Source organism: Larus michahellis, chromosome 7, assembly GCF_964199755.1.
Source record: "Larus michahellis chromosome 7, bLarMic1.1, whole genome shotgun sequence".
NCBI lineage: Eukaryota > Metazoa > Chordata > Aves > Charadriiformes > Laridae > Larus > Larus michahellis.
This window is the reverse complement of record NC_133902.1, coordinates 8288744-8311068: the sequence shown is the minus strand read 5'-3', so window position 1 is coordinate 8311068 and position 22325 is coordinate 8288744. Positions and strand designations below refer to the sequence as shown.

The window sequence follows — 22325 nt, the reverse complement described above, 5'->3', positions numbered from 1 at the left end:
GGGGTTGGGAACAATCAGATAAAATAAAATAAAATAAAATAATAAAAAAATAAAACCCCAGGTAAAACAAAGTCACTTCCTCGCCGTGGTGGCTGCGGTCCCGCCGGCAGCACCGAGCCACGGTCAGGCAGCACCCCCTGGTGCCACCGCGGGTGCGGGGCTCTGCCGGGGGGCACCCCACGCCACGGGCACCCCACGCCGCAGGGCTCGGCCATGGGGCACCCCACACTGCGGGGGACGAGCCGGCAAACCGCCCGGCAAAACCTCGGCGAGCCGTAAGGGCAATTAAATTCTTCTGTTTTCTCACTCACGAGTACGCTTCATGCAAAACAACGAATGTGATCGCCGTGGTTTAACCCCAACCAGCAACTGGGACCATGCAGCCGCTCGCTCACCCTCTTTTTACTCCCCAAACGGTAGGGAGAAGAGGGAGAAAAGGAGGGGAAAGGAAAATAAACTTGTCAGTTGAGATAAAGACAATTAAATAGAACAATATCAGAAAAGGAAAATAGCAATAATAATGACACAAGTCACTCTCACCACCTGGTGAATTGGCACCATCCCGAGCAGTGATTGTGGATTCCCCCGCCTTGGCCAACCCCCATTTCTACACCGAGCAGCACGTCTATGGTACGGAATATTCCGCTGGCCATTCCGTTGTTCTGTCCATGCTCCTTCTCAGCTTCTAGGGGAAGATGAAAAGAGTCCTTGAAAAGCACAAACATCACTTAGCAACAACTAAAACGATATGCATTATTGACGCTCCTTTCACAGCGATCACTAGAAAGAAAATTAACTCTTTCCCAGGTGAAACTATGCCAGTGATGAGCCAGGCTGGCAGATCTTGCCTGCTCAGTTCTGAGCACAAAGCACACTGGTTTGGGACCGTACCCATCCCGACGGCCAGGATGCAGGAGATGTAGCTTCCTTCCTGGGGAAGAAGTGGGTTTTGGTGCCAGTGGTGAAATTCCCGCCTTGCTGGTGACAGCACGACAAGGAGCTGGGGTCCTGTCCTCACTGTGCCACTGTGGTCATCAGTGACCCGTGCAACAGCACTGGTTCTTTGATCCAGATTTTTTTAAAAAAAAGGGATGCTCCCACCTCCTCTTACAGCATCATGGAGCTGCACGAGGTGAGTCTGCAAAGAGCGTGCTGGAACCTGACTGTGGTGATAGAGAGAGAAAATGTTACTGGTTTTGTACAGGGGTTTCTGCACGCTTCAAGGAGAAGTTTGTTGTGGTGGGAAGAGGCAAGGGGACTTCACTTTCGGTCTGCCAGTGGCTTCCCGGCCCCAACACGGCAGAAATGCAGAGAGCAAAGCTGGCACCCTTCTGCCCAGCCTGTCCACCAGCCCCAGCTTTGGGGGTGACTCGAGTGAATCCTCATGGTACTCTTGGGAATACAGGACCAGGACCAACAACTCCTTGCACACCAGCCAGCAGCCAAAGGCAACTTTTGGGCAGGCTACGCTCAAACCAGCAGCCTAGAAGCGAGGTGCTCGCCAGCCTTTTCCCGGCTCTTGGAGTGATTTTGTCCCCTAGGATCAAACGCAGCAGCAGGACACCCAATAAATACGTCTGCAGAGCGGTGATTTATCTGTAGGGGAAGCCATGGAAATTCCCAAACCCTCTTAAATATCCACTTCTTGGCTCTAAACAGTCCATAACTTGCCAACTGGGGAATGTATTTGTCTGCTCCCCTCTGTATATTTTCTGCTTTTCATTATAATTTGCTAAATAATACATGACAATGAGTTATTTATCACACTCAGCAGCTTCGTGATCCCCCCTCCATCTGGAGGAATTTCACCCATAAATCAGTCCCACAAATACCCACTGGCATTGCCGCAGCGCCTGTCCCCCCCTGACACACACCCCCACCACCTGCCCCAGCGGCTCCCGGGCTGAGCATCGCCGGAATTAAACAGCGTTTCTCTGCCCCAGGACAGCCGTCTCCCTCCCTGGGGCTCCTCTCCTTGTGGTCCTCTGCACAGCAGCCACAGGGCAAAGGAGGAATAGAAATAACAGAAGACACAAACCCAGCAGGTAAAGAAAGCGGAGGAGAAAGCTTTGCTGGGAGCTCCACCTCTGGGGCTACACTCCTGGGAGAAGCAAAAGTGGCACCAAGAGGTAAACGAGAGTAAAATCCATTGCTCTGAGGATGTAAAGGGACCCTGGGAGGGAGGCTGGATATTCCTGGCCCTCGAGTGGGTGTTCCCAGGGATATGACCCAGCACAGGCGGGGATTCAGAGGATGCAGCGAGGCCAGGAGGGTCCGGAGCTGCCCTGGATGGAGCAGCATCGGCAGAGCTGACGGGCAGGAGGCACCAGGCTGAGCTGAGCCCTGGGTGGACACGGCACACCTACCTGCTCCTCTCGTGTGACCTGCGAAGGGCTGAAGGCTGCAACACCTCTATCGGCCTTGTATTTGGAGGATACCCTGAATACGGCGCACCATCCCGCGTCAGGGAGGTGCCAGAGGGGCTGCCCCTCCAGCCCAGCACTAGCCAGACAGGCAGCCAAAGCCAACGGCTCTGCCACACGGCTGGGTGGCCACCGAGCACATCCCTGCACAAGCCAAAATTTCTGCTGACCTCCAGGCACCACCCGCACTGCATCCCGACTGGGGACCCGGAGGGAACGGTCCCACCAGCGACCCTCTTGCCCCGCGTGCCACCAGACCCCGCGTGCACCCCTCCTTGCGCCCCGCTTCACTTTGTTTCGCAGATGGCAACTATGGGAAGGGAGAGGCCAGCGCTGTGAGTAGGACGTGAGCCCAATTGTTCCTGGTCGTGCCAGGCAGCTGATAAATGGGCTGAGACCCGATGGCTTCGTTGCAGTGCTGCGGAGCTCACAGGCGCTGGCACTCGTCTGCCAGGCACATACTAATGGAGAAAAATCCTAGACACCGGTAAATACGGAAATTCTTTAAATGCTCCTAAAAAGGGAGGAGCAGAGGGGATGGCGCTTTGCTCCTCTTCCTTTGATTGCCAAGCTGCAGGAGATCCAGCCGGAGCAGCTTGGAAGTGCCCAGTTCCCAGGGCGGAGAAGCCCCGAGGGAAAAATAATCCAGGTGCACTCCAGGCTCCTGCGGCTTGGCTCTCCCCGCCCTGCTGCCCTCCAAGTGGGGCCGGCAGGAGCTGGTGACACCAGCTCAACCTGATGTCTGCCGGTGCCGCTCCTGGTGTGGAGAGGAGGAGATGGTTTTGCCCGGATACCGCGTCCTGAGGATGCTTTCTGCTGGTGTGGGACTGGGACCACAGGGCAGCTCTCCAACAGCTCCCAGCTCCACATTCCAGGGGACCGGATCGCGTCCATTAACTCCTTGAGCACTCATCCTTGGAACCTGCATCATGGGCTGGCAGGAGTCCTGGGAACAAGTGAAGGGAACCCGGGATGGAGGATTTGAGCACACAGCGGCAGATCCAGCCGGCACGAGGGCTGTGCCAGCACCCAAACTGGCACGTGAGCAGGTTTGCCCGCCCACGGGGCAGGCAGCCGGGGTGCAGGTGGTGGCTGGCATGGTGGCAGGCACGACACGAAGGGATGCAGACCCGACGAAGGGATGCAGACCCGACAGAGAGTCAGGAAGAGAGAAAAGTGATGCAAGGAGTGGGAACGGGGCACTGAGGCTAAGCCAACACCAGAGAATTAAGCATCTGTAAATGCACTCACTGGCTGGCCAGAAGCGGCTGGAGCATTGCCACCACCATGCCACCCCGAGAGCCACGCTGGGCCAGGCAACGTGGCCTTTTACAGAGCCAGGTACTCCGCATGCGGGTGTCACCGAGTGACCGTCACAGCAACACGGGGAGGTGGGTGAGGACGGCACCTTGACGGCTTTTTGGTGCTCGGCTCCTGCGGCAGATGGTGTAAGAGCTGCAGAGGGATCCGCGACGTAGGGAGCTGGGAGTTTTCCAGGGTGGGCGGCTGGGGAATTCCAGCCTGAGTCACGCAGCAGGAAAAAGAAATCGGTTCGCTCAAATTAATGCTACTCCTTCCCCCACACTTGCGTGAAAGGAGGGCTCTTCCTTCTCCCCCCGCCTTGCAGAGTGATACAGCACCGCCTGCCCTCAGGACGCAGCACAGGATGACACCCATGGCCTGCAGCAAGGGGAGAAGGCAGCAGATGGGTGCTCCTAATCCCCCCTCCGAACCGACACCCAGCCCGGGAAAAAGGGAAAACTCTCACAGGCTCCACTTACTAATTTCCAAGACAGAGCTCAGCCCCGCTGCACCGCGAGCGTCTAGTCAGTGCCTGGCAATTCTTGGCCCATTATTATTACGAGCTTTTCTGCTATAAAAAGGAAATGCAATTTGGGGATGCCAAGACTGCATCTTCTATAATCGAATTTTCCCAGCTCAGCAGGGGTGGATCTGGCCCATCAGGACACATCACCCTCCGCAGCAGCCGCGTTCTGCCCCGACCACAGCCCAGGAAACCAGACTCACACCCAAATTGTTCCAAACTGCTGCTGCAGAGCCCCAAAGCACCCACCTCCCCGCCTTGACCTCCCACCACCAGGCACCGGAGCAGCATGGGGCTGTCCCCTCGGCACCGGTGTGTCCCGCAGCACCATGGGGATTTCTATCAGACAAAAGCTGTTCTTATCTCCCCCCTGCCCAGAAAAGGGCACAGAAGAAACCAAGGTTTTAACTCAAATCATACATTTCCACACCATTTTACCACCCAAGGATGCTCAAAATGCTTTGGAAGCCTTTCCTTTGAGCCATCGCCTTCCCATGCTATGCTGATCCCCGCAGGGAGGGCTGTGTCCTGCTCTGGCGGAGCAGCAGCCCCAAGTCTGGGCTCCAGGGGTCCCTGCTCACCCCACACCCGGGCACGGCCCTTTGCAGGAGCCACAGCCCCCCCTGAACTGCTGCGCCCCATCCCACCCCGTACCCACCCTGTGGTGCCCTCAGCATCGCTGGGGGTTATCCCTCGGGGGGCTCCAGCCCTAAAGAAGACCGAGCCTCACGCACGGGAGGGTTACGTGGGTGCGCCGCGAGCAGGGATGCGGCTGGTGGGATACGCATCCCCCCTTCCCTGTAAACCTCAGCTTTTGATTATACCTTCCATCACCAGTGGAAAAACCTGGCAAGTGACCAGTGATGCAGACGAGCGACAGCCTTACGAACCTCCAGAGCTCCTTCTCCTGGCAAAGGCGAGGTGAGGAGCCTGGCAAACCGCAGCTTTTCATTGCTGGGAAACCAGAGACGGCCGGAGCTCAGCTTCAGTCCCAGCAGGGACACCGGGAGGGAAAAGTTACGATTCCTCAGGTTCAACCTTCCTTTTCAAGTCGCTGTATCCTACCTTTGAAGCAAATTGCTTTGCAAATACTGATTAATTTAACTTTACAACATCCATCTTAAATAAACAGTATCTGGGCTTACAGATGGGGAAATCAAGGCATGGAAGGGAAAAAAAGGCAGAACCGGGAACAAAACCCTCTGTGCTTTAACTACAAAATCATCTTTCCTCATTAGCAGCTAATCAGAACTACCAGAGGGGAAGAGATTACAGACAGGGCGGAGAGAGGAGTAACTGAAAGAAATACAGACATCAAAACAGATTTTCATTTATTTACCCATTTATCACAGTGAGTCACAGGCTTTGAGTTCATTCCAGCCTGCTTTAGCCTTGCAGGATTTTGGGATGCCGCCTCCAAAATCTAAAAAGTTAATAGGTCACAGCCACGCGCCATCTCAGGAAGGAGGAAAATCTGCAATTTTGGGTTGGTCTTGGGAAATCTGATATTGCTTTGCCTGCTAAATTATAAAAAAACACTAATCTTCCCTCGCCAGCGTCCTAATCTTTATGGGAGCCCAGATACCTTATCTCAAACTTGCTTATTGAGCAGCACCCTGCCCTGCGGGGCAGTAGCTTGGGTGAAGGTTTGCGGCGGCCCCGGGACATGGGGATCGGCGGTGGGATTTGGCACCCACAGGGTGCTCCGTGCCCCCCAACAGTGCCGCTGGCGGGGGCAAATCTGCCGGCATGGGAGCAGCTCGGTGAGGGCCAACACGGACATCAAACTTCAGATGGCTGTGCTTCATCTCAGCCGCCTCCGGGCTGAGCAGCTCCGGGACGAGGGGGTCCAGCCGGGCACAGGCTGCTGAGACAAAGCCGACGCGTCCCTTCTGCTCCTCTCAGGAGGTCTGGGGGCTTTTCCCCCCCACACCTTTTTGCCCAAAAATGATTTGTGAGAAGTGTTTCATTTACTGCAGGCGGAGGATATCTCATCTTCAAACTTCCCTTTCTCTCCTTATTTCATCCTGACTTTCCAGAAATGAGGAGACAGCGGCATCCACGATTTATCCACCCAGCCACCGCGCCGGGTGTCCCAGGTCTCCGGAGGGGACAAGCCCCCGTAACTCACCCCAGCCCCGGACACTCGAGTGGGTCACTACCTGCACGACACCTTTCCTCCGGCATTCCCAGCCTCATGCACGAGCCCACGCTGGGAAACGAGGAACATATTTTCAAATCAGAGGAGGAAATGGTGTCTTTGTGTCAGGCAAGTGGAAGAAATCCAGGACCAAGAGACTGCAGAGCCTTTTCCACTTCAGACAGCAGGTGCTCTCCAAGATGTGGTTATGGCAACAAAATAAATGATGGATAATTGCTTTTGTGACAACTTGCCAATTAAATTAGACTCAGCAGAATAACATAATGACAATTTGTTATGCTCTGGTGGGCACTAACACACCAATCATAATTAAATGCTATGACTGAAATAGAATGCTGCTGTACACAGGAATATATAACCCCAATTCCCTCCCAGTGAAACATTATAGGTTCAGACTTGATTTCAATTTCTGGGGGATAATAGCATTAGCGCACATCAGAATGAGCTTGCAATATGCATACAGGCGGCAGCAGCACAGGGAGACAGACAGAGCCAAGGGCAGCTGAGCCGCGGGGCTCCTGGGGGACCCTCCCCAGCATCTCTGATGCTCCGGGTTTCACGGCAGCAGGGGACACCCCCAAATCGCTGCCATGTCCCATGAAGGTTTCAAATCCTGGGCCAAGGAGAACAGGCAGGGGAGTGAGCGACCCCGAGGGAGCAGCCCCGCTGCCGGCACCGGGGCGAGAGCTCGCCGGGATGGGGCCGCGGGGGTTTCTCATGGCTGCGCCAAGGCTGCCATCGCTCCCCGCCAGCAAAGCCCTCCCGAGCAGCCCCTGAGCAGCCCGCCCGAGCCACGGGACCAACACAGCCTGCACTTGCTTGAATGATTACTAAAATGTTCATTAAAATAAAACGTGCAGCAGCGCCCAACAGCACGCGTGCCCCACAGCCGGGGGCCCTCTGGGGCTCAGCCCTTCCAGCTGACCCGGCCACAGGCGGGCTGGTTGGCCACAGTGCCGGTGGCTTGCATCAACTCATCGAAAAACCGAGCACGTCAAGTCCTGCAAGGACTTGAAATTTCCTGGTAAGTCAGCAGCCCGATTTCTTCACCACGAGCCGCCGCTGAGCTCAGCCTGCCGGTCTCCTGGGGATGCACCGACCCTCGTGCTGCTCCTGCCTCCCGCCCTGCTCGGGGCGACTGTCCCGCACCTTACCCATCCCAGAACTCTTGGGCCAGGAATCACTACGTCACACAGGCATTTCTGGCGCGTTAATTTAAAACACAAACCAAGCAGATGGCAGGAACCGATGCTGCCGAGGTTTTGCAAACCCTCCCCAAAAGCAGAAGCCACCTGTGTGCCATCCCCTCTCCCGCTGTGGAGATTCGACGCGCCGCAACCTGCAGGGCTAACCGAGCCGGCAGCGTCTTACTCCAATGCCACATGCATTTTCCTGCCAAACGAGCGTAAAACACCCGGTGCGTCCACCCGGCCGCCCTCGGGAATGGCTGCTGCAGAGCCCCGTCGCGGCAGCTGCTCCCCAAAAAGCAGCCCCGAGCCCCACTGCTTTAGGAGAGCCCACAGTTTACCCAAATAAAAGCTTCCTAATTTCAGGTGATGCAAAGCAGGCTGTTGCCTCGCAGTGCCAAGCAATGAGACTGCCGCATCTCTGGGTTACAAAGGCCACCATAGTCCTTGATAGATCTTAGCGTATCTTCTATCAGGTGCTGAATAATAAGGCGAGTATAAAAATACAATAAATTGGCTCCAAGATCCTAACAGATAGATACAGCTCAAAACGGGGCAGATTTGAAGACCAAACGCCAGTGTGCGTGCAAGCGAAGGGTGGGCAGAGGTAAATCGCAGAAGAATACAACATCGCAGCAACGCCAACATTTTAACATCTTACTTAGAGCTACGTTCTTAAAACATTTACTGCTTTATTACCTGCCTCGATGAAGCTTGGCACAGGCAAGGTCAGATCACCTGTTTTTTCCAGCAAAGCTGATGAATTACTTTGGCTGCTCCAGACATAAAACCTGATCCTATTAAATCCCGCGTCTCCCTGCCCTCCACACGTAACCGTGGATAATCTGCCCGGGCATGACCAGCAGCGTGGCTGGAGATGTGTCCCCGCAGAGGGACACGTGCCCGGCTCTGCCATGTGGGCCACCCGCTGGAGGGGTCGTGCATCGTGGCGGGGGGCAGCTGCCCTGTGGTTTAACCAGTGCCCAAGCTCAGAAACCAGTCATGGAATCATAGAACGGTCTAGGTTGGAAGGGACCTTTCAGATCATCAAATCCAACCATCAACCCAACACTGACAAAAACCACCACTAACCCATGTCCCTCAGCACCATGTCTGCCTATATTTTAAATGCCTCCAGGGATGGTGATTCCACCGCATCCCTGGGCAACATATTCCAATGCTTAATAACCCTTTCAATGGAAAAATTTTTCCCAATATCCAGTCTAAACCTCCCCTGACACAACTTGAGGTCGTTTCCTCTTGTCCCATCGCCTGTTCCTTGGGAGAAGAGACCGACCCCCCCTGGCTACCCCCTCCTTTCAGGCAGTTGCAGAGAGCGAGGTCTCCCCTCAGCCCCCTTTTCTCCAGGCTGAACACCCCCAGCTCCCTCAGCCGCTCCTCACAAGACTCGTGCTCCAGACCCTTCACCAGCTCCGTTGCCCTTCTCTGGACACGTTCCAGAACCTCAATGTCTTTGCTGTAGTGAGGGGCCAAAACCAAACACGGTGTTCAAGGTAGGGCCTCACCAGTGCAAAGCACAGGAGGACAATCACTGCCGCCGTCCTCCAGCCCCAAGCTGTGGGCCCAGAGGTGTTCACTCCGGTGGGACACATCCTGCACGCAAGGAGTGATGCTGTTTGGTAAAGTACCGGTCTGTGTAATGCTATGGCATCCCTAGAAACTTTCTTTCACACGGTTCATTGCACGGATGTACCTGCGTCATTTGCTGCCTCCTTAGGGCTCCGCCAGCAGGGCAGGACCTGCTTGCAACACACCACCCCAGGACGTGCCACTGCAGGGACAGCCCCGAGCCTTGACAGCCCCCCTGAATTTCCAGACGGGAAGGGGTTTCCCCTCCAAGTGCTTTGCACAAACCCAGCAGCTGCAGCCCAGCTGCTTTACTGGTTTTATTGCTGATGCTACCGGGGCAAGAGAACCTGTGCGCAAGTGGGTTAATCACAAAAGCAGCAAGCTTTGCAATCAAGTCTTCTAGGTCCTACGATGGGCCCTGCTGGAGGGCAGGCAGAGTTCTCCATCCTAAAATTTTCAGGTCAGGCCCACAATTTTAGGAATTGACCTTGGGAAACCTTCAGGCTGGCTTTCAGCGCTATAGAAGGGGTTCTACTGCCTGCCATTGCCCTGTCTTTTTAATGCCTCAAGGAGTAAGGAACCTTGTAACTGATACTTTGGCATTTATTGTCACTTAAAAATAGCCTGGCAATCACAGAGAGGAGCCGCTGCACACACCGCTCATCTTGCAGGAGGAAGGAGGTCAGCAATTTAGCCCAGAGAAGGTCACGGGGCCGCTCTGTAATGGGGTGTAGGATTGCGAGGCAGCGAAAGCTTTGCTCCAGTCATTACCGAGCATTACAATAGCGGAGGACAGGCTGGCCCGGACGTAAGGAAATTACTCGACTGCACGAAATGCCGGGCGAAGGGGCAACGACAAGGTCGCATCTGCGGCTCTTGCCTACAAACCCTACCTTTGCCTGCCCCAGCACAGGCAGGGGTTTTGCTGTACCCTGGGGGTCTCCCTCCACCCCAATTCCCTTGCTGCGTCTTCTACCCCACAGGCTGCGCACCCCGCTTACTCCCAGGAGAAAATGAGATTTCTTTTCAACTGTTTTTTTTTGGCGAAAGCTTGGATTTCTCCCCAGCACCACCCCACATGTGCAAGGCAAGGCTGACACATGTTTATCACGCTGCCGGGTGCCAGCAAACCCCCCCGCTGTGACACCACAGGGACCCTGTCACCACTCTCCCTTCCTGGGGGACACCGAGTCCCCGGACCCTCCTGGCGGCGGAGCACGGCTCCCACCTAGTGGGGACCCACTGGGGGCTCAGGGGGGGGGCTGGCGCATCCCAGGTGGTTCCCAGCCCAGCTCCTCCTGCCAGGCCCCTGACCTTTTGCTGACGGCTGGAGGATAAATGCTTGATAAATAATAAATCGCTCACCCCAGGCTCTTGCTCAAACCTTTTAATTAAAGTAGTTGAGTTACTCTAAGGTCACGGTGATTGGCATTTCAATCCCAGCCCAGCAAATGCATCCATCAAACAAACACAGAACTCCGGTCTTAATTGTGTTTTCTCCTAATTGTACCAAATACCTGAGCTCACACCCCTTCCCCGTTACCCACCAGCTGTAACACACCCGCGGTGCAGAACATCTCTACCGGCTTCTCCATCCGCCGCAGACAGCCAGCAACCTGCCCAAGCCCCAGGGCCAGCTCTGGCCCAAGAGCTTCCAAGGAATAATTTCCCGATTTACACCATCCGAGGGGTCCCACCCTCCTTTGCTGCCCCACTGAGTGTCTGCTCCTTTACATACAGGTTTTCCAGCTAATTTGGCTGCAAACCAGCTTCAGAATAACAGCGTGCACCCGTCAGTGAAGTACACAACTGTTCTACACGGCTGCTTGGCAAGGCGTGGAGCACACCACCACCCTCCCACCCGACAGGTTATACCTCATTTCAGATGTCGAAGGGTAAGAAAAACCCACGAGGGGTCTCTGACTCCCACCCAGTTGTGAATCCAATTGCTCCCCAGCCCATCACAGAGCTGCTGGCCCAGCTGGGAGTGCTCAGCCCCGGGGGAGCCCCACCCCAGTGACCTTTTCCAACACAGGATAAAAGAGAAAATGAATTCCAACTTTCTTCTTGCCTGCTCTGCACAGGAACTTGCTCAGGGCACACCGCAAGGCTGCGGCTCTACTCTGTGTTCTAAATTTAATGTTATTGCTCAGTATGCTTCAGATGAGTAAAGGAAGACAGAGCCAAGCTCAATAAAGAGGCTAGGATGAAGCCAGTTACAGCAGATGATAGAGGAAAAGGCTCTTTAAGCAATGTTTGCAATTTTTTAGAGAAGTGAAAACAAACAGGAGACCACCGAGCTGTGAATGGAGTGAGAAATCTCTCATGTGTTGCTGCATTCGACTTCATAGCACTTTTCCTTTTAAAGTACTTCCCTCTGCATATTTTTGGCAAGCTAAGAGCATCATCAACAGTTGAAAATGCAAAACAGGATGCTCAAAGTAAAATCTTTTACCTCTGTCAAAATCCACAAAAGGCAAAGACAACGCTGCAGCACAGAAGACACAGAGCTGTCGGTCTCTCTTCCCTTGGGCTGGTGACAATCATTTGGCCCCAGCAAGAAAAGAGGGCAGGAGGCGGGACACTCACATCCCAGCTGCCAGCGATCTCCTGCCGAGGGCAGCTCACCTCGGTCCCCAGCCAAACGGGAACTGCTGCGATCCAGGGAACCCCCAGCCAAAGGCTGCCTGCAGGGGAGCCAAGGGCTTGCTGCGATTTACTCTCAGCACGTGTCTCCGCTCCAGCACCGTTTCAGATTGAACCCCATCGTAATGCATTTTTCTCATCTGTTTACATTATAATTCCTCCTACCTTGACCCAGCGGTTCTGAAACTTGGATACTGGAGGTGGGAGCATCCATCACACTCACCTCTAAGGGGCTGCTGGGTTCTGGATTTAGGGATTCAGGCAGCGATTCCCACTCCTCGTGGAAGAGCCTTGCTCAGGCAGGCGTAGGTGCCACCGAGGTCAGCTCTGGAACCAGATCTCCAGAGCCTACAGTCGCAGCAGTGCTGAGACAGGCGCCTTCTGCTCTGTGAAAGAAAATCCCGCACTCCTCTACCATTACAGAATCGAGAAGACAGTTTGACCTTCCAAGGATAACTGAGTAATTGTACTGTAACTACCTTGCCACCAGGAAGTGAATCAAGCCACACAAAACCAAACTACGGGCATTTTTAAATCCTCCTCTTCACTGACACACAACACACATGCGTAAGACAGGGTTCTTGCATCACACGCTAAGTTGTGTTGCGGGGAATCTGCCTGGGAGGTAGGTATGAAACCAAAAGGAAATCTTTCCCTCTTCCGTGTAGGGGAGAGCCAGACAAGGAGGGAGAGATTTGTTTGGCATGATTTATACCTGTTTGGCTTTGGTGGTAGTTTGGTTTTTTTAAAGAAAAAAAACCAAACAAACAAAGAGAGCCAAAAAAAACACAAACAAAAGAGAAAAAAGCACAAACAAGCAGTAATTGTTTTTCATATAGACCAAAGCCAAAATCTTTAATAAAAAATACACTGGGCACTGGCAGGCACGGGAAGAATGAAGTTCTAATCAGCTCCGAATCCCAGTAAGATGGATTGTTATTTTCTTACATTCTTCCACGCCAAAGTTTCCGGGACTGTTTCTGTAGCAGCACTCAACTTGGTCGCCAGCAAACTGCTGTAACATCACATCTTTCACACTTCTGAAGGGACAAGTTTCATTAAAAGTCACTAAAAAACTGCAGAGGTCAAAATTATCTGGTATTGTTGCACTTTATCCTATTGCGAAGTTAAGCAAATGATGGAATAGGAAGAGTATATTATTACATTTCTATAAATAGCAACTCTTCTCAATTAGCTATAAAAAGATGACACTTCAGACAGCTGTTAGAACGCACCAAGCAAGCGCAATCTGCCATTTCAACAGCAGGACCCTCACACGGCCTGCACTGAAAAGTGCAAGAAGTTAAGAATCACCTTTACTACTGCAAATAAGACACCTGAAGAGGCAGAACCTCCGATTTTTAAAGAAAATGTTTAATTTTTCACTTTTATACTCATATTTTCCAACTCACAATTTGTGATAACATTTCCGAACCTCAAAAAAGGGGATTATCTCCAATTTTATGAATGGGGAGATGGAAGAACGTGTGCCCCACACACGATGAGGGAAGGCACTAGAGCCGGATAACTGAGGCATGTTCCCCCACAGGAAAACATCTCATAACCACCAGCTGACAACAGGACATCCCGTCACAGGACACCACCACGCCTGTTAGGAGGGTACAGGATTTTCCTTCTGTGTTTCTGCTGATTCCAGCGTCTGCTCCTCCCGATCTTTCTTCTTTTCCTGTATCTCTTCCAACACAGTTTGAAGCTGCTGGTGTAACACAGAATCTCTGGTTTCAGCACCTTGATGATCCTGTTGTGCTACCTACAGTTAGAGGCAAACGATCAATGAAAAACAAAGTTGCAAAAAGTTTCCGCTGAAGCATGACTGAAGAAAGCTATAGAAAGCAACAGCCCCAGTTTGTATGTCCAAAAAAGTGGATAGAAAAGTTCTTGGTCCAGAGATAAGCGGACAATGAGGAGAATGGAGAGCGTACCACAAGCAGGATAAAATGATTTTAGCTAACGGAGTTTAAAACTGCAGCTTTTATAAACAGCTCTTCTGCCTTTTTGAGGGCGTTCAGCTACAAGGACAGCATCCTCAGAAGAAATGCTAATCAGTTAGTCATGAACAAGATAAAAGACTTCTAACCATCACAGAGCAGCCGTGTTCTACTCTACCCGATGGGCTCTTCTAGAAGCATCTTCAGTGTGGTTTTTTTTACCTCATTTTATGTTAAGAGTTATGTGATCATTGCCTGAAGTAACTAGACTCCACGTGCCCAGGAGCCATTTCCCCTCTTGTACACCAGGGATAAACAAAAAGCAGTGACAGAACACTTTGACAGTTATTTTCTTGCCAAAAATATAAGTAAACAACCCTCTATTATTGCTATAAGTAAGCAATGCTCTACTTCAATACCTTAAAAATACAAACAAACAAGAAAACCAAACACCAAACTGCAAGACTTACGCAAAAATTTCCAGTTCAGGATCAAGGTTAAAGAACAGAAGTGAGAGCGTGTTAGACTACTTAACTATTAAAAAGGGATGGAAGAGCGTATCGGTTACCTTTGAACCAGAAGAGGTTCTAATTTACCCCACTACCTTTGCGAGATAACATGTACACAGTAATACATATACTCATTTCCAAACGGTTTATACAGACCCACCGACAGATGATTTGAAAGCACTGAAGACTGAAATCTTTCACCACCACAACACTTCTCTTTTCTGTCCCACAAGTACCTTAACCTTGGCACATTCATGACTAAGAGGAAAGTTTACTCTGCACAGCAGACATTTTAATACGACCATCATGCACGAGACTGACTTGCTGAAAATATAATTTCTAAATCCACTGGCAAATTAACTCTGAATATTTAGCACTTACTTTATCTGTTCCTCTTCTCTGTAAAATTATTCCACTTGCTAAAAGGGCTTTTCCTGTTTCTTCAAACAATTTTTCCTCCTCAATTTTTCCTTCTTCTTTCAGTTCATTGAATTTCTCAACAAACCTAGATAAAAAGATTGTATTTTTACTCTCACAAATAACATTTCGGTTCACTGACTTAAGAGGAGAAAGGGTCAAGTCTCAGAAATATTTCCAGTTGAGTTATAAATAAATCTTACCTCTGGCAAGTAGATTTGTAGTTTGATTGCAACAGGTCGAAAGGTCTTGGACCGTTGCCATAAATTCTGTAAAATCTCCTGTCCAAAAAAATAAAAGAGGAGCGGTGACAAGGGTATTCCCTCCGCAGGGGAAGGTGCCTGGTGAATGGCGGGGCTCAGGCACCCCTCAGCGGCCGCCCGGGGAGGGAAAGCGGCAACTCACGCTCGCACTTCGTCCTCCTGGTAGAAGATGGGGGGGACAACATCCTTCACCTTGCCGTAGCGCGGCCGCGGCACCCGGTAGACAGGCTCCCTCAACGGGGGGAAGGCAGCGTAGACGTCGAACCACAGCGGCTTCTCGATCACCCCGACGCGGAGCAGGTTGCGGGTCCTGCCGGGGGAGAGGAGAGGCGGGGGGGCTCAGGGAACGCCCGGGCCCTGCGCCTCCCTCCCGGCAGACCCCAGGCCTCCCGACTCGCCCTCCCCGCGCCCCCCCGCAGCAGGGGACCCCACGCCCGGTCGCCCCTCGCACCGGCTGAACACACTCCCGATCTTCTGCATGCGGTTCCCCGCCATGGCGACGGCGGCCAGGCCTCCCCTAGCAACGCCGCTCCCCCTAGCAACGGTCTGCTCTCCCACCCGGAAGCGGAAACGCCCTCGGGGCCGCCGCCAGGGCGCGCAGCCAACAGCCGAAGGAAGGCGGCACCCAGGCAGCGCCAGCCGATGACCGAGCGGGGGCTAAGCCGGATCGTGCCGTGTCCGTCTCCGCCCCCCATTTAAAGGGCCAGCGCCGCCCCCCAGCCACGGCCGCCCCCTGCCCTGATGCGGACAGCCGGGGCACGCCGCCCGGCCGGGGCTGCCACGGAGGCTGAGGGACACGGCCACGGCCACGGCCGCCTGGGGCTGGTCTCCCCTCAGGCGATGGAGATGCCAGGCCCGAGGATGGGGCTCCCGGTGGGGCCGGGTCTCCCCGGGCGGGGATGGCGGCCCTCAGCCCCAGCACGGGAAGGGCCGGGAGTCCCGTGGCCTGTGCGGAGCCGCGTCTCCTCGGGAGGCCTCTGCCGCCATGTCGTGCACCTGAGGGAGATGGCGGCAGGACCCCCCGGGGGGGGGGAGGGCATCCAGGGCTGGGGCCCGTCCCCTGCTGGGGGGTCTGTCCTGCACCCACCCTGCCCGTGTCCGTCTGTCCTGCACCCCAGTCTGTCCATGTCTGGGGATGGGACTGTTGATCAGGGAGTGATGCGATAGGACAGGTGGTGACAGTTTTACTCTGAAAGAGAGGAGATTTAGATGAGATCTCAGGAAGAAACTCTTGGCTGTGAGGGCGGTGAGCCCCTGGCCCAGGTTGCCCAGAGCAGCTGTGGCTGCCCCATCCCTGGAGGGGTTCAAGGCCAGGTTGGACGGGGCTTGGAGCAACCTGGGCTGGTGGGAGGTGTCCCTGCCCAGGGCAGGGGGTGGCACTGGGTGGGCTTTAAGGTCCCTTCGAACCCAAACCATCCTGTGATCCTAAGTTTCGGTTGGGACGTGGTTGAGACATCACAGGAGGTACCTAACCTTGAATAGGATGTGAAACCAAACAATGTGTCTTAGGTGTTCTTTTGCAGGTGCTGACTTAGACATAAGATAGCAAAAATACATCATCTGGACCAAATTCGAGCCAAGCGTCTATCCCAAACTAACCTTGGGTAATCATAATGCCAAAATACACACCCCTATGTGAATAATGAGCATGCTAATCAGGTAACCTCCCTAAATGTGTTAAAACAGGGGCTTGGGTGCATATGTATAGGTAGGAGTGGTGAGTGAATCATTGTTAACTAATCATCTGTATTTTATCGTTATAAATATCAGGCAGTTGGAAACATGAGGTGTGCTGGCTGTTGTTAAATGCCCGGCACCCGATTCTGCAGAACTGAAACAAAAGCAAATATCTCGACTCGGCGTGTTGATCGGCTCTCGCACAGCGGGTGAAGGACCCTCATTTAGGGTCAACCCCGGCAGCCACCGCTAAACCCCTCGCCTTCCCCCCCAGCCTTCAGCCACGCTCGCACCCCCAGCAGCTCTGAGCGTCCAGCCTCTGCTTCCAAATAACGCTGGCTCCTCCGGGGCCAGAGCGCAGCTCTGCGGGGCTGAGGGGGTGCAGCAACAGGGTGTGGGGTCGCAGCCCTCCAGGAGGTGCTGCGGACGGGCAAAAAAGGAAGGACCATCTCCAAAAATACCAGGGTGCCTCCTTGGCACCAGCTCTGGGATGAGGTGACACCAGTTGCGCTTCTCTAAAGCCTGAGGGCTGGGAAACCAAGAGGGCGGAGAAGCCCCAGCCGCACAGGCAGCAGTTGTCACCCCCGTTGTGCTCGCCGGACGCGTGCGGAGCTGCGCAGGGCGGCCTGGCTGCCCTCTCCGGTTTCCGACAGAGCCATCGGGGCTGCCCCGCTGCCTGCTGCGGGTGACGGGGGAGGACAGCTGCCCAGGATGAGGGACACGGTCCCCAAGGAAAAGAGGAGCCGCTGTCGCCCGCGCTGGCCGGTCCCACGAGGAGGGGACGCTGCAGAGACTGCCATCGCGTGCTGCACCTCCGCGGTGAAGTCATTTCTCTCCGTACGGCAGGAATGACCATCCCCAGAGGCTGGGGCTCGGCTCCTCCGCTCGTGGCACTTCACATCTGCCCCGTCTGCTGTCCCCAGAGCTGAGCACCACTACGTCCCCCTGGCCACCAAGGAGCTTGGGGACCGGTGGTGACACTGGGCTGCAAACCAGCATCAGCAGCGGGATGCGGGGAGGATCACTCTCGCCCCGGTCGCCTTTCGGTGTTGGGTCTCACCCGGACGGAGAGACAACTGTGGGATTTGCCACCATGGTTCACGCAAGCCCTGTCCGGGCGTCCCACCGTGGCCTGATCCTGCCCTGGGCAGCCCCAGCACTGCTTGCTGGGCCCAGGAGGTGGCAGCAGACGGTGCTGGGCTGTCCAGTCAGTGTTTTTCACCTCGATTTATCAAATCCAGCCGCTACACCCAGGCGATTTGGTTTCCGCCAACCAGACCTGGGGGAACTGTGTGGCAGCGAGCGATGGCTGGTCACTAGGTGCAGCCCTTGGCTTGGGAATGAGCTGATGGGAAAAGAAATGCATCCCTCCTTCCATCCTCCAGCCTCGGGAAGGAAGGGGGCAGTAAATTTCCACCGCAGACTGACAGCCAGCAGGTACTGGATGCCAGGCCAAAGCACCTCCAGCATTCACCCTCATCTGACCACAGTTTTCAGTCCTGGCCTTTTCTCAGCTGCTGGTTTTCTTAAAAATGCGGTTTTGGAAGAAAAAAACCCTTGCCCTCCCTAGAGCAAAAGAATTCAAAAGGGAGATGCTGGGACCGCTCCAGGGCTACATCTGAGCTGCTCAAAGGACTGGGCAGCCCCGGTCTTTTCAGCTCTTTGAAAAAGCCCTGGCTCCCCCACGGGCTCCCGACAGCTCGGTTGGCCGCCGCGGGAAGGCGATGTCCAGGGTTTCTCCAGCATTTCGATGCTTTTGACATTTAAGGCAAGAATGCCTTGACTTTTTCCAGCATCTTCTTTCACAGGGAAGGTTTCCAAACCACACGTGAGGCCGGGGAGCTCTAATCCTGCTGGCAGCCCAAAGCTGCTCCCAGACGGCTGCCGCAGGGCAAGCAGAGTCCAGCCCCGTCCCCGCAAGCGAGGGGGATGCTCCCTGTGTCCCCTGGCCCTGCCGCTGCCGCTGGGGGCTGCCCATGAAGGGCCATGTCCCGCAGCCTCGATGGCTCCCTGACACCGGGAAATAACCCTCCTCCTGCCAGTCACGGGCTGCCCGCGGCGAGGGGGCCCTTCCCTCACGCCTGGCACAGCCCCCCGTCAGCTGCAGGTCCATTTGGTGCTTTTTGAGCCTCTGAGGAGTTTCTCACCAAAAGTTTTTCTTCTCCAGCCGGTTGCAGGGAACATGAAAGGAAGGGGAAGCCCAGCCCGGCGCCGAGCAGGGAATTCCCTACGGGAGCGATGCTGTGACCAGCCCCTTCGGGAGCAATTCTGCCAGCGCCATCCAGCTCCACGCTCTCCAACTTTGCAGACCCGGCAATCCCGCCAGCTCGGCATGGTGCGGAAACGTGCAGGGCTGCGGGTGAATAACACGTATTTGAGAAATAATTCATTATAATAACGCATTTCCATTCCACCAGGAGACAAGGCAAAGGAGCCAGACTGCCTGCTTGACAGACGCGGAGGAGTTGCTGTGCGATAGCTAATGAAACAGTTTAAAGAAAACTCACACACCCCGTCCCCGAGAGGCTTGTTATTTTCAGCGTGAAGCGGGTAAGCCACAGCATTTTTCCTTTTCCGCTCTTTCCTGAAAGGCAGGTCCCCACACGCGTAGCTGGCCACGGGCGTGCTGTGAGCTTCCACAGGCCCCCCCGCCAGCGTGGGTCGGCATTTCTGCTCGGTTTCCCCCGTGCAGAGCCCACCCTCGCCGCCTCTGACCCCAGTGCACCCCTCTGCGTTGGACCCCGGCCGAGACCCTACGGCAGAGGGGAGCGGTGAGTCCCCCTGTGTCCACTGTGCCTTGGGGTGGCATTTCTTTGCCTGCCGAGGTGAAGTGGGGAGGGACGGGGCGTCCCCAGAGCACCCTTAGCTGTGCTAGGGGGCTTTCCCCAAACCCTGGGCTCTCGCTGCCACTTGCTCGCCATGAGCTCCCGGTGCTCTTCTGGCACTCTCCCACAACAGGCACCGGGGGGGACCTGTGCCTGAACCACACGTCCTGCCGGGTGGGAGCAGGAATTGCTCCCGGGTGGAGACGAGCTCACCAGCGACGGATCTCCCACATCGCTTTCTCAAGAAAATCATCGGACGCAAATTCTGCACTGACACGAGCAGGGAGGCAACGAGCCAGGGCGGCTTCTGGGCATCTGCAGCTCATGGCGGGGACACAGCTAGAGCTGGGCTAGAGCTGGAATTTGCCTCCGTACCCCCATTTCTCTCCTTTTTTCCCCCTGTAAAGAAATGGGAGTAAAAAAAGCAAAATACACCTGGGCGTTAAGAGTACAACGGGACTTTATTATATGAATTACTATTAAACATCTTTAAGAAAAAAATCACTTATGGAAATAAATTCTAAAATAGTAACACTCACAAATGTCACAGATTGTTTTGGTTTGTTCTTTTGAAACCATTTTGTATAGAAGTGATACAAACGCCACTGAGAATTGTACATTTTTATGTAAGAAATGCATTTTGGCTTCCAAGCCGGTTTTAGTGGCCTTTCTACTCATTAGACCTGAATTTATTTTTTTTTTTTTTAAAGGACATAAAAATAATCACTCTTCATCCTCCATTAAAACGACGCTTTGTGCCTCCAAGATATTTTGCAACGGCTACGGAGTGACACCATTCAGAGGGGCTTTGCCTAGCCGAGGATATTTAAGGGCGAGTTGTTAGACTGTGTTAGCAAAGACATCCCCGAGCCCCCGTGGAGCGTACGCTGCCAGCCCACTGCCGACCCCGTCTGCTCACGGGTGCGGTGCCCGCTTTCGGCGCGGGACGCTTTGTGGTTGGCGCATGTCGCCAGACCCACCCAACGTGAAATCTTTGCTGGCAGGGGAAAGGGAGCCAGCGAGGGCAGGGGGTTCGCACCCACCGCGTGCAGCGAGCGGAGGTCACACCGGGATGCCCGTTCCCTCCCCATGGCCCCCAAGCTGCCCGTCCTCCCCCCGTTCTCTCCCGGGACCACAGCCCTGCGCGGGCTCCATCGGGTCCCCAGCAGCATCGCGGGGAGCGGAGGATGCCGGACGCTTCGGGGGCGTGCTCGGCCAGACCAGCCCGAAGCAAAGTGAAAGCAGAGGCAGCCTGCTGCCTCCCGGCTCCTCTCCACCTGCAAACCACGGCGGGGTTACAAACACAACTCGGAGGCAACGTGTTAACGACGGTGCCGACTGAGCAGGAACAGCAGCATTTCCACTGCGCCACTCGCTGCCGTGGAAGCCAGCCGTTCCAGCAGGACTGACCTGTGACGTGATGCGAAACGTGGCTTGCCCGGCGCCAGGGACTGCCAAAGCGAGCTCAACGCGATCCTCCGCAGCCGCGGCACAACGCAGCCCGTCCTCCAGCAAGGACGAGGAGCACAGCAAACCCTCCAAGGGCCGGGCAGCGGGCAGACACGCCGCAGCCGCCCAGCACAAGCACTTCGCTGCCTCTCCTCCCCACGCTCCAGCCCAGCCCTCCGCTAACAACCTCCTCAGCCGGGAGAAGCAGAACTTCCCTCCCGCAGGAGCCCGAGCTCCCGCCCGACTGCCTGTTGGTGCTTCCTGCGCTCATGGAAACTTCGCTGAAAGTTAAGCCCTCGGTAGCTACGAGCTGCTGGAACGTTGACAAGCTGATCCGGTTCCAAGCTTGATATTCTTCCAAATATGCAGAGAGCGGCTTTGGACTGGGAGGGAGTAACGGCAGCCTCCTGCGGACCCCAGAGCCAGCGGAGGGTAGGAAAGGAGCCTCTCCTCTCTCCCCACCAGTCTCAGCCTGGGGATAAGAGTCCCACTCGGGACTGAAGGATCTTCTGTTCCCAGCCCCAGCTTCACGCTTAGCCCCTTGCACCCGCAGCCACGCTTGCACCCCGAGCCAGGCGGGGGCACACGCCACTCCAGATGCCCGTTTTACCCTGCAGGGTGCAGGGCAGCCTGGTGCAAAGCACACCGTGCCTCTCCGGCACCTCTCCCCCCGCCAGCCCGCCACACAGCAGGGCAGACAGGGCAGGACAAGGCCAGCGTGGCTGGGGGACACTGTAACCCCATCAGCTGGGCTGCCACGACCCAAGGGAGATGCTCCTCTCTCCTTCCTTCCAAAGAAAAGGAGCAGACACCAAAGCTGGGCTCGGCTTGGTGGGGTGGCTCTTCTGCTCCTTCGGTTTCAGGAACGCAAAGCTCCCCGGGGTCCCGGGGTGGTTCCTGCCCTCGCCCTCAGCACCCCGGGCTCTAAGGGGATGCTTCCCAGACCCTGCAGCCCCAGACCCCTCGGAGCAGCCCCAGTGCCAGCCAGGGAGCCGGTGGGGGGGGGGAAGCAGCCGGGTCCCCCCTGGTCCCCGTCGCGGCTGCGGGGGCGACGGCAGCGGCGCTCAACAGGTGCGGAAAGAAATCCTGGCGCCCGCTTCAAAGGCACGCGGGCTCCGGGGGGGTTTGAAAAGGAGCCTGTCGGGAGGCAGCGCCTGCAATGTGGGCTTTTGTTACCAAACCCCGCGGAGAGGCAGGGAAAACAGTTGCGTGTGTGTTTGATGGCTGGGGTTTCTGCGTCTGCCGCCTTCGCAGCTCCAATCTTGCAACATTTGTGCTGGTTCGCAGGAGCCAGAAAGTGGAACAGGCACGTCTATAGCCACCTCCTGCATTTAGCAGTAAACAGATTATGCCGATAAAGGAGAAGAAAATGTGCTGGCGGGAGCGATTTCTGACTTTACCCTC

General features: G+C 55.1%; 1 protein-coding gene and 1 long non-coding RNA gene across 2 annotated transcripts; one reads left to right on the top strand and one right to left on the bottom strand.

Moving 5' to 3' along the window:
- Window positions 1-13185: 13185 nt before the first annotated feature.
- Window positions 13186-15599, bottom strand: MRPS23 (mitochondrial ribosomal protein S23). The gene is made up of 5 exons (XM_074594371.1): window positions 15422-15599; window positions 15113-15280; window positions 14911-14988; window positions 14672-14795; window positions 13186-13603 (listed from the first exon to the last, which is right to left on the bottom strand). Exons 1-5 carry the CDS (start codon window positions 15463-15465, stop codon window positions 13445-13447), a joined length of 573 nt encoding a protein of 190 aa, XP_074450472.1. The 5' UTR covers window positions 15466-15599; the 3' UTR covers window positions 13186-13444.
- Window positions 15600-19063: 3464 nt separating this feature from the next.
- On the top strand, window positions 19064-19719 carry LOC141746790 (uncharacterized). Its single transcript, XR_012588486.1, has 3 exons — window positions 19064-19197; window positions 19340-19418; window positions 19606-19719. It is a non-coding gene; the product is annotated as an uncharacterized LOC141746790 (long non-coding RNA).
- The last annotated feature ends 2606 nt before the right edge of the window (window positions 19720-22325 follow it).

Excerpts from the sequence above, each read along its gene's own strand:
- MRPS23 (XM_074594371.1), bottom strand. The coding sequence starts at position 15,465 with ATGGCGGGGAACCGCATGCAGAAGATCGGGAGTGTGTTCAGCCG. Across the intron at positions 14,796-14,910 it reads TACAAATCTACTTGCCAGAG|GTTTGTTGAGAAATTCAATG; the intron begins GTAAGATTTATT and ends CTTTTTATCTAG. Across the intron at positions 13,604-14,671 it reads AGAGAAGAGGAACAGATAAA|GTAGCACAACAGGATCATCA; the intron begins GTAAGTGCTAAA and ends CTCTAACTGTAG.